The 12,414-nt window shown below is 37.1% G+C and overlaps 1 protein-coding gene across 1 annotated transcript; it reads right to left on the bottom strand.

The window, feature by feature from the left end:
- Window positions 1-1,535: 1,535 nt before the first annotated feature.
- Window positions 1,536-1,778, bottom strand: LOC102814906 (cytochrome c oxidase subunit 7B2, mitochondrial-like). The gene has a single exon (XM_006872685.1). The coding sequence runs from the start codon at window positions 1,776-1,778 to the stop codon at window positions 1,536-1,538; it is 243 nt and encodes an 80-aa protein (XP_006872747.1).
- Window positions 1,779-12,414: the final 10,636 nt, after the last annotated feature.

Here is a 12,414-nt window from a genome sequence, read left to right as displayed (position 1 = left end):
AGCAATAGATAACTAATATAACATCCAGTAATCATTGTAAACGCACAGTACAAAACGGATTAATTATGTTCAGATTAACAGGAACTCTGAATTACTTAAAGCTCCCATTCATTCATACATTATTTCACCAATAGTTATTGAACTTCTAATATATCAGGAACTGTTATATGGAAAAAGTGACTATAAACATAGGGATAAAAACGTATGCTCTTGTGGAATTTTGCTCATAGATAATAATCAAGTAAATATGTAAAATACATTACATGATGCTAAACGCTTGAAGGAAAATTAAGCAAGGAAGTACAATAGGTAACAGCCAGGTGAAGATGTTGTTGTTCTTAAGTGCCATCAATTTGGTTCTGAGTCATAGTAACCCAGTATAGGGCTTCTAAGGAGTGGCTAGTGTTAACTGACCACCTTGCAGTTAGCAGTTCTATGCTTATCCTACAGTACCACACCAGAGCTCCCAAGTGAAGGTGGTGGTTGGTGGTTTGCTGTGAAGTTGGTTATGATTCATACAGCCCTGCATAGGGTTTCCAAGGCTGTAAATCCTTTCAGGATCAGAAAGTCTCATCTTTCTCCCATAGAATGTCTGGTAGTTTTGAACTGCTGACCTTGAGGTTAGCAGATTGACTCATTACCACTAAGCTACCAAGGCTCCTTAGGTGAAGGTAGGACCAGCAGTTTGGAAAAGTAGGGTAATAGAAGGTCTCATTGAAAAGATAATGTATGAACAAAAACAGGAAACCAATGAAGTGAGTCTTACTGAATTTACAGGAAGTTCACTAAAAACACAGAGAAGGGCAAATGTAAACTCCTTGATGCATGAGTGAAACTGACCAGTGTGATACCTAGGGAGTCCGTGTAGCTTTCTAAGGAATTTTGTTTGAACTCTGGGATAATAAATTTAGAACATTAGTCTGATGATGTCATTTTTCTCTTCAAAACTCACTATTTGTCTGATGACATCATTCCACCCTCCTGGGGTCATTAGATTTTAGAGAGAAGAATGACATCATCAAACTAATGTTTTAAAATGGTCATTCTGGCTGCTATGCTGAAAAATCTCATGCGTGTGCATTTGTGGTTTTGGCCATAGGAGCAAGGACATCAGTATAAAGTTTTACAAATATCTCAGTGAAAACAGAGTGATTTATACCTGGCTGGGAAAAATGGATGTATTCTGAGTATTTTTTCAATGTATATTTAACAGAATTTTCCAGCCAAATAAATTAATTATTTAGGTACATATGTGTGTATATCCACTGGAATATACATTGTGTAAATCATTAAACCAGAAGAATACATATGCTTTATTAATCCTATTTCCACATACTTTCTATTTGTAATCATCTGTAATCTATACCTACTGCTACCATCTTGCTTTCAAGAGCTACAATTACATTTGCAATAACTTTTAAAGGTTTCAACTGTACTTTATTTCTTTAACAATGCCATGTTTTTAATGAGCAGTAGAGTACTAAGATCACAAGTTGGGGTTTTGAAATAATTTAAAATTACAGCAGATATGATGGTTACTTCTCTCTCCATTCCTTTGGGATGACTCTACCCACAGGGGACAGGTTCCATTGTATTCCAGTCTGTGTAACTAAATAAATACCTGAACAAAAACAGAAAGCCACTCCACTTGCTAAGATAGCATTACCATACTTGTCATGAAAATCTGGTGAGTGTTTTTGGTGGCAATGTCTTGCCACCATATGCTGAATGCTTTGAATCTTGAGTCTGCGTAGGGCATTTCTAGCCAAAGGAAACATCAGGACGGCGTGAGGGGATTGAAGTTTGTAGCAGGTGCTGGTCTATTTTATTGCAGAGACCTGAAAAAGAAAAATGGGGCAATGACATCAAATCTATATTCAGCTCATACCTCTTAGGATGTTTTGTCTACATTGCCTGCTAAAACTGTGGTTAGATCTATGATCTTTGACATTATGGTATATGCATTTGAATGTGAACTCTGCCAATGATAAGTTGATTAAATATGTACAGTTATTTATCTTTTTTTTTTGGCTATGTTGAACATTATTTGACTGCACTAGTATGATGTCATCAAGAACTTTATACATGAAGAAAGCAAAAGTCCACTGAAAAGACAGGAAAGAAATAAAAGACCAAGATAGAAATCAGTAGAGACTCTGAAATTTACTCTTGAAAGTAGAGTACCAAATGGAAGAAATGAGGAACAGAAGATTTTAAAGGGCAGACTAAGAAGACAAAACAAATTGTTATAATGAATTGTGCAAATACCTGAAGTTAGAAGAAAAAAAAAGAGAAGAGTGTACTTAGCATTTATTAGGAAGTACTGAAGGATTCTCTAGGCAAAAGTATTGAACAATGCCAAAATCATCAAATGAAGATGGAAGGGAAGGCTGGAATGGAAGTAGGAACCCGGAGAGGAAATATAGTAACTGTTGTTGCATGGAGAGGATTGCAATCATTGAGATTAAACAAAAGTGTGTGATTTGTTTGGTGTAAAACTGATGATCTGCTCAGTAAACCTTCATTCAATTCACAATAAAATGTTTCAAAAGAAAAAGAAGAATAACATGGAAAGAAAGACAGAGTCACTGTAACAAAAATTATTGGTTGATATTCAACAATTTCAGGAAGTAGCATATGATCAAGAACCAAGAGTACTGAAAGAAAATGTACAAGCTGTACTGAAGGCATTGGTGAAAAAAAGGAATACCAATTGAGATTTTTCAACAGAGGGCTGAAACACGGGAAATATTCATCCAGGCCAAGCAACTTAAAAATATTCATATTTGTGCATATTCCAGAGAAAGGCAATCCAACAGAATAAAAAAAAAATTCTTGAAATAGCTTTAGTTTAAAACACAAGTAAAATTTTGTTGAAGGTAGTTTTAAGTGATTGCATCAATACATGAATATGGAAATGTCAGAAATTCAAGTCAGATTCAGATGAGAATGTGGAATAAGGGATGTCATTGCTAATGTCAGAGGGATGTTGGCTAAGAATATCAGAAATATATTTACGTTTGTTTTAATGATTAAGAAAATGTATCAGACTGTGTGGATCATAATAAATTTTGGATACCATTGCCAAGAATGAGAATTCTAGAATACTTAATTGTGCTCATGAAGAACCTAGACCAAACAGAACATTCAAACAGAATAAGGGGATACTGCATTATTTAAATAAGGAAATGTTTAAGAATTGTGTACTTTTAGTAGTTATTCGATCTGTTTTGGTGTTGTTAGGTGCCATTGAGTCAGTACCAACTCATAGCGACCCTAAGCACAACAGAACAAAACATTGCCCAGTCCTGGACCAACTTCATAATTGTTGTCATGCTGGAGCCAATTGATGCTGCCACTTTGCCAATCCTTCTCACTGGGTGTCTTCCTCTTTTTCTTTGACCTTCCACCTTACCAAACATAATATCCTTCTCCAGCGACAGCTCCCTCCTGTCCGAAGTATGTCCGAAGTATGAGAGACGAAGTTTGGCCATCCTGGCCTCCAAGGAGCACTCTGGCTGCACTTCTTCCAACACAGATCTGTTTGTTCTTTTGGCAGTTCATGGCACTTTCAATATTCTGCTCCAACACCATAATTCAAAAGCACCAATTCTTCTATGGTCTTCTTTATCCACGGTCCAGCTGTCACATGCATATGAGGTTACTGAAAATACCATGGCTTGGGTCAGGCGCACCTTAGTCTTCAAGCTGACATCTTTGCTCTTCAACACTTTAAAAAGGTCTTGCACAGCAGATTTGCCTAATGCAATATGTTGTTTGATTTCTTACTGCTGCTTCCATGAGTGCTGACGGTTGCTCCAAGAAGAATGAAGTCCTTGACAATTTAAATATTTTCTCCGTTGATAAGAATATTGTTTATTGGTCCAGTGGTGAGGATTTTTGTTTTCTTTACATTGAGATGGAATCTATACAGAAGGCTGTGGTCTATTCTGAGCAAAAAGTCTGAGAAGCAGGACTATATCCAATCAGGATTGGAAGAAGGCTCATTAATAACCTGAGATATACAGATAATACCACCTTGCTTTCTAGAAACCAGGAGGACTTGAAGAATTTACTGATGAAGATTAAAGACTGCAGTCTTCAGTGTGCATTGTACTTCAATATATGCTTCATTTCTTTATAGAAAATAATAATCTTCACAACTGGACCAATAAAAAACATCATGATTGAGAAAGATTGAAGTTGTCAAGGATTTCATTTTACTTGATGCAACGTCCATGGCAAATAGCAGTCAAGAACTCAAACAACATATTATTTTGGGCAAACTGCTGCAAAAGACCTCTTTAAAACCAAAGATGTCACTTGAAAATTAAGATATGCCTGACCCAATCCACTGTATTTTTAATAGCTTCATATACATATGGAAGACAGACAATGAATAAGAAAAACAGGACAATAACTGATGCCTTTGAAATATGATGTCGATGAAGAAAACTGAATATACCAGTTATTTCCAAAAGAAGGAACAAATCTGTCTTGGAAGTACAGCCAGAATTCTCCTTAGAAGGGAGGATTGTGAGAGTTTTGTCTCATGTACTTTGGATATGTTATCAGGATCAACTGATATGTTATCGACTCCTGGAGAAGGACAACATGCTTGGGAATATAGAGGGTCAGAACAAAAGAGGTAGACTCCATTGAAATGGATTGACATTGTTGCTGCAAAAATGGGCTCAAACAGCAATGATTATGAAGATGGCACAGTACCAGGCAGTGTTTCAATCTGTTGTACATAGAGAACTGATTCAACAGGACTTAACAACAACACAACCTTTATTTTCCTCAATGGAAAACTGAAATAATCATGTCCACTTCCTAGGGGTGTTGTGAGGATTACATATGATAAACCAAAGCAACAACAATGAAATCAAGCATCAAATAAGTCTCATTTCTCTATTTATCAAAGACATTCATTGGCTTTATCCCTAGGTAAACTACAAATCTATCATCAAAGCTAAAATGACTATACAAATCATTTTCAACTTACCCCACTAATTGAATGCCTGCATTGTTTGTTCTATGAACTCCAGGTTATAGTCAGAATTACATGGTATTCTAACAGTATGTCAAGCTTCCTCTTTCTGCTACTCCTTCTTCGCATACAAATCTCTCTCTCCCCTTCATCCCTTTCTCCTTTCCCTGTTCTCTTTCTCCTCATCTACTTGCAATGCCTATCTTATGATCTTCTATAGGGAACACTTTGTTTGCCCTTTAAATTCCAGTCTAAAAGTAATGCATTTTGCAAAATCTTCAGAAAACCTCTGTAGAAGAAAAAAGCTCCCTCCCCTCTGTGCTTTTCACACTCTGTGCTTGGAACTCCTTTCCAAGCAGTTATCATGGTGCACTGGTGTTATCTGTTTGTATGGTAAGTATCCTCCACTAGATTTACAGGTCTTCCATGGAAGTAACTTGGCAAACATAGCTGGTTATAGAAAAACTTAGAAAGAACTTTTGGAACCAATTTGAAACACAAATATTTTCATATGAAGTTGCACTGAGCATTATAAGAACAAGTAAAAAATTACAAAATCAGATGTGCATTTTGCCATGGACCTAATCATTTGATTTTTAAAATATGGAGCTATAGTGGATACCACATCTAGACAGTCTACACATTATAGAAAGATGGCAATTGCTTTTAAATTGTGCAAGCCATAAAACAGTGTTCAGTTTTCTAAATATTAAACTGATTGTCATAAAGTTGATTCTGACTCATAGTGACACTATAGAAAGAACAGAATTGTACCATATGGTACACAAGGTTGTAAATCTTTATGGAAGCAGACAGCCAAATAATTCTCACATGGAACAGCTGGTTGTCTTTAACTACTCACCTTTAGGTTAGCAGCCAAATAATTAACCACTGAGTATACCAGGCTACTGACACAGACATATGTTAATCATGATTCCAAATGCAGGTAACATTGATACAAAAGGGTCTAAGGCCTGTACTTGTAAACTTACAACTATTCATTAAGATTTGTCCATTAAGAAAGCAAGACTGTATGGTTCTCTTCTATTTGCAAAAAGGTGGTAAAATAGTGCCAGCCATTACTGTTTTAAAGAGGGTAAACAGATAAGCAAATGTATTTCTCCTGAGATTCCAAATATTCAAAGTTGTTTTCTAGTAGTCATTAATCTCTCCATCATAAGGCACTAGGATGTTAACTTGAATTGACTTCAGAGTAGGCTGAATGTGAAATAGGTCAAGGTGTGACAGGTGCAGCCTTAATCTAATACAAAAACTCTTGTGCCGCACATTGCTTTCAGTCTTTAAAAGGTATATAACCAGAAAGTAATTTGTAATAATAGGGATCTCTAGTGGGTCATCGACTTGTGCTTGCTACTTTATGACAAATTGATTTCATTATTTCTAGCCTCACGATGTTAAGTTTAAACTCAGATGTTTTGTCTCTAGTGACGATGACAGCATCCCTCTGTAGCTTAGTTAATCCTTTGGCTATTTCCATTCTGTGAGCTTTCCCTGCTTCCCCCAGTCCTCCACCCTCACCCCATCTAAAATGAATTTCATAGAGCAGTAAGTGCTGATTACTAAGAATTTTCCTTTAGGAACTACATCTATTCTTTGGCTCTTCTTCTTACACTGAACAAGCTACAGTTTTTTTCATTCTTTTAGCCCCCTGTCAACATCAGCTACATTTGTGTCAGTTGCCTTCAGATCTACCCTATATTACTTTTATTTTTGAAACACTAGGAACCAAGTGATTAGGGGATTTTTCCATATTACTGAGCTCCATGTGACACTCTTATATAATAAATTTGGGGTTAGTAGTGAATTCTAATGCATCCTACCCAAAGAACTGAAGCTATATCCTTGAATATTCATATAAAGGAAGAAAAGAAGGTTCAGTAATATAATAAAGGCAAAGAAAATGTTTCTCAAAATAAATGCTTTCTGATAAAAAACAGACTACAAAGAGATGGAAGAAGACACATTTCTACAGGTAATAAGAACCAAGAAAAAGTTCCCTCAAGCCTGTTGCAATAAAATAGAAGAAACACTTTCTGAGTAAATACCAGTAGTTAAAATAAGTGAACTAACCTTGAGAATAAAAAGGAAAGATTGATTGCTGTCATATATTTTGTTCAGTAATATTTAATCTTAATCCAGAAAAAAAAAAATTAGTATAACATCTCAATCTAACCTTGGTTAAGTATACATATTTTTTTGTTTTGTTTTGTTCTTTTAGAAGTATATAGATTTTAAACTTCACTAGTAAGAGCAATGATTTCTCAATAAAGACCATAAAATGGAGCTCTGCTGGTGCAACAGTTAAGCACATGGCTGCTAATAGAAAGGTTGTCGATTAAAATCCACCCAGCAATTATGTGGGATTAAACTTGGTGATCTGCTTCTGTAATGATTACAGCCAAGAGAACCCTATGGGGCAGTTCTACTCTGTCACATGGTTTATCAGGAGTCAAAATTGAATCACTAGAACCCAATAAAAACAACAACAAAGACCATAAAAAGAAGTAAAACAAGAATGCAAGAAGAAAACTAACATTTATTGAGTATATACTTGTGTACTAGAGACTGTGAAAGGTTTTTTACACCTGCAAACATGTAGTAGATTGGAAATTACTTATTACCATATTATGCATAAGAACAAAGACTCCAAGAGTATGTGACAGGCCAGAATGTGAAACTAAGTCTTCTGATTATAAATCCAGTATATTTTTCAATTATACCATGTTTTCTGAAAGAAATTCAGCTCTGAGTAATGGGGAGGAGGGTTTGCTTATTAGAGATGGTCCTTGAATTGGCAATAGCTCCCTTCAGTTTACTGTATATTTTCCAGTTGACTTCTGTGTGCCCATCTCTGTGCTAGGTGCTACCAGTACAATGACTATTCTCAAGAAACATATGGTATAGTCAAGATATGAGCAAAATCATTATTCTAAGGTGGGAAATAGGCTAAAGATGAGCAAAGGGTGAATTTAGTTCATAGAGGAGGAAAACATTTCAGCCTGGCATCAAGAAATGATTTTAGAAGACATTATATTTGTGGTACCTTGAATATACTTGATATGGCTTTTCTATCCAATGTCTTCTCAATTCCCATCAAGTGTTTAGAGGGACCATGTACAGGACTCTAAGGCTGGACTTGGTTAGTTTTGCCAGCCACTAGGTTTAAAATCAGCCATGTCATAAGATGTATGAACAGACAATTCCAGGACCATCAAGAAGGAAAAGCATGAGTGGAACGTAAGATCCCTACCTAGAAAAGTGATGAGACCAGAGATGGCAGCAGAGGCAGTGGCATGGAGAGACAAAGCAACTGAGAACTTTAGGACCATGGATTGAGTACAGCTAAATGACTATGGGCAGGAGGCTGACTTGCAAAATGTGCCCAATGGATTGTCAAACTCAAATTTATAGCAAAAGCGCTGTAGAAGGGATAATTGGTGTCAGAATAGGATAAAGAAGGTTGTAGGTGGAAGCATTTTCTGATCTTTGCTTCATAGGAATTGGCCTTAATTTTTATTTTGAGTCTCTTTTTACCTTGTGAAACCAGAGAAAGTCAGACATCACACCCACTATGTGGGGTAATGTGCTGGACTACAAAGTTGGTTTAAACCACAAGGTCAGCAGTTCAAACTAACTAGCTGCTCCTTGGAAACCCTGTACAAGGTAGGTATGAGTTGGAATTTACTCGATAGCACTTAACAACAACAACAACAACAACAACAAGCTACATTATGAAGATTGATAAGCAAAAGAGAGGGAAGAAAAACAGGTGAAGCGACATGTCTGTATAGACACAGTACCAGAGTCATAAACTAAAAACAAACAAAAAACTGTTGCTGTCCAGTGTATTTTGACTCATCCCGTCTCTTAAGGACAGAGCATAGGGTTTCAAAGCTATACATACTTACGAGAACAGATTGTCACTTGTTTCTCCATCAGTGGCTGGTTTGTTCAAACCAACAACTTTTCAGTTAACAGCTCAGCAGTTTACCACCGTGCCAAATAGAGGCATGGAACAGTATGGAGGCAGAGGAATTTGGTGAGCACAGCACTAGGTAATACACAGTGATACAACAGATGCCTGTAGGTGAGCCTCAGAGATAAGGAAGAAACAGGACATGGAGGGCAGTATTTGTCTTGGGATGCCATTGGTGGATTCTTGCTATGACAGTATAGGATAAGCACTGGATTGTTAGACAAAAGGACAGCAATTCAAACCCACCAGCTCCTCCTTGGACTGACTCGAATCACCAGCACTTAACAATAACAAATGGCACTGAAATTCATTTCTACTGGTCAGTATTTCTCATAGTTGAGAAAACAGTTCTCAAATGTACAGTCTTGTCTGTGAGTTATCAAAGATAATTTAATACTTTGTTTTTACTTTCATGATACTTTTTAAATATTATAAATAAATATAAGTCCAAGACTAAGTAATTTTATCCATTTCTAGTGTCTATGTTTATCTTTGTTTTGAACTTTATATTTTATGGTTGGATAGTGTTTTTTTTGTAGTAGACTAATGAGAAAAGTCATTGATATCCCATTTAAGTAAAGTTTTACTAAAGGTAATTCAAAAACAGCTGCAACAATGCACTGAGAGAGAACTTCCAGAGGTTCAAGCTGGTTTCAGAAGAGGATTTGGACTGAGGGATATCATTGCTGATGTCAGATGGTTCTTGGCTGAAAGCAGAGAATACTAGAAAGTGTTTACCTGTGCTTTATTGACTTTACAAAGGCTTTTGAATGTGTGGATCATGAAAGTAATGGATAATATTTTGAAGTTTGACTATCCCTGAACTCTAAATTGTGCTCATGTTGTTGTTGTTGTTGTTAAGTGTCATCGAGTCGATTCCAACCCATAGCAACCCTGTATAGGGTTTCCGAAGAGCAGCTGGTGAGCTTGAATCACCGACCTTGCAGATCAAATGGCTTTGCAGTCTGGTGCATTAACCCACAGTGCCACACCAGAGGCACCTCTAAATAGACCAAGAGGCAGTTGTTTGAACGGAACAAGAGAACATTGTATAGTTTAAAATTAGGAAAGGTGTGTGCCAGAGTTGTGTTCTTTCACCAGACTTATTTAATCTGTATGCTGAACAAATAATCTGAAAAGCTGGATTATATGAAGAAAAATGTGGCCTCAGGATTGGAGGAAGACTCATTTAACAACTTGTGATATGCAGATGATACAACCTTGTTTGCTGAAAGCGAAGAGGACTTATGATTTTTACTAATGAAGATCAAAGACCAGAGCCTTCAGTAAGGGTTGCCCCTTAATGTAAAGAAAACAAAAATCATCACCACTGGCCCAATAAACAGCATCCATACAAATGGAAAGAAGATTAAGTTGTCAAAGACTTCATTTTGCTTGGATCAACCATCAACATTCATGGAAACAGTAGGACAGAAATCAAATGACATATTGCATTGGACAAATTTGCTGTATAAAACCTCTTACAAGTTTGAAGAGCAAAGATGTCAGTTTGAGGACTAAGGTACACCTAACCCTAGTCACAAAGGAGCTCTGGTAGTGTAGTGGTTACAAATCGGGCTGTGAACCTTAAGGTTAGCAGTTCAAAATTACCAGCTGCTCTGAGGGAGAAAGATGAGGCTTTCTACTCCCATAAAGATTTAAAGCCTCAGAAATCCTGTACAGGGTCGCTATGGGTCGAAACCGACTAGACTGCACTTAACAACAACAACAACAACCCTAGTCACGGTATTTTCAATAACCTCCTATGCACGCGAAAGTTGGGCATTGAATAAAGAAGACCGTAGAACAACTGATGCATTTGAGTTACGGTGTTGGAGAAGAATACTGAAAGTATCATGGACTGCCAAAAGAACAAATAGGTATTTGTTGGAAGTACAGCCAGAGTGCACTTTGGAAGCCAGGATGGCCAGACTTTGTCTCTCACACTTTGGACATATTGTCAGGAGGAGCCAGTCATTGGAGAAGAGTATCATGTTTGGTTAATTGGGGGGGTCAGAAAAATAGGAACACCCCTAGCGAGATGTATAAGCACAGTGGAAGCATCAATAGGCTCAAATGTAGAAATGATTGTGAAGTTGGCCCAGGCCTAGGCAGTGTTTTGTTCTGTTGCTATGAATTGATACTAACTCAATGGCACATACCATCAATAATGAAGAAAGAATAGAAGTGACTTTTATATCTAAATAATATGTTTAATCCAGGGAAACATACAGAAAAGAAGTAGTAGAACAATTGATGTATGCCACAGTTGCTCCACAAGAAAAAGATGAGATTTTCTGTTCCTGCAAGGATTCACAGCTTTGGAAACCCTATAAATGGTCACTATGAATTGGAATTGATTCAGTGTCATACCACCACTCCCCACCACCTCCACAACTTATTATATAACATGTTGTTAGGTGCCATCGAGTCAGTAGCGACTAATAGAGACTTTATGCATAGCTGAATGAAACACTGGCCAATCCTGGGAGAACTTTACTACTGTTGTCACTCTTGAGTCCATCGATGCAGCCAGTTGGCCAATCTATCTCTTTGGAGGTTTTCCTCTTTTTCTCTGACCCTCCACCTTACAAAACATGATATCCTTCTCCAGAGACTGCTCCCTCCTGTCCGAAGTAGTCTGAAGTATGAGAGACGAAGTTTGGGCATCTTAGATTCCAAGGAGCACACCAGCTGCACTTCTTCCAAAACAAATCTATTGGTTCTTCTAGCAGCCCATGGCATTTTCAATATTCTCCTCCAACACTATAACTTAAAAGCAACAGTTCTTCTATGGTCTTCATTATTCACTGCCCAGCTTTCACATGCATATGAGGTCATTGAAAACACCATGGCTTGGGTCAGGTGCACCTTAGTCTTCAAGCTGACATCTCTGCTCTTCAACACTTTAAAAAGGTCTTGCACAGCAGATTTGCCTAATGCAATACGTCGTTTGATTTCTTGACTGCTGTTTCCATGAGTGTTGATAGTTGATCCAAGAAGAATGAAATACTTGACAACTTCAATCTTTTCTCTGTTGATGAGAATGTTGTTTATTGGTCCAGTGGTGAGGATTTTTGTTTTCTTTACATTGAGAAGTAATTCATACTGAAGGCTGTGCTCTTTGATCTTCATCAGTAAATGTCTTAAGTCCTCTTCACTTTCAGCAAGCAAGGTTGTATCATCTGCACATTGCAGGTTGTTAGTGAGTCTTCTTCCAATCCTGACATCACGTTTTTCTTCATATAACCCAGCTTCTCCGATTATTTGCTCAGCACACAGGTTGTTTAATAAGTAAGGTGAAAGAATACAACCTCGTCGCACAACTTTCTTAATTTTAAACCATTCAGTGTTCCCATGTTCTGTTCAAACAACTGCCTCTTTGTCCAGGTACAGATTTCTCATGAGCACAATTAAGTGTTCT

Source organism: Chrysochloris asiatica, unplaced genomic scaffold (genome assembly GCF_000296735.1).
Source record: "Chrysochloris asiatica unplaced genomic scaffold, ChrAsi1.0 scaffold00209, whole genome shotgun sequence".
Taxonomy (NCBI): Eukaryota; Metazoa; Chordata; class Mammalia; order Afrosoricida; family Chrysochloridae; genus Chrysochloris; species Chrysochloris asiatica.
Note: the sequence above shows the minus strand (reverse complement) of the source record. Positions and strands in the feature narration are given on the sequence as shown.

Coding starts and splice junctions, on each gene's coding strand:
- LOC102814906 (XM_006872685.1), bottom strand. CDS start 1,778: ATGTTTCCTTTGGCTAGAAATGCCCTACGCAGACTCAAGATTCAAAGC.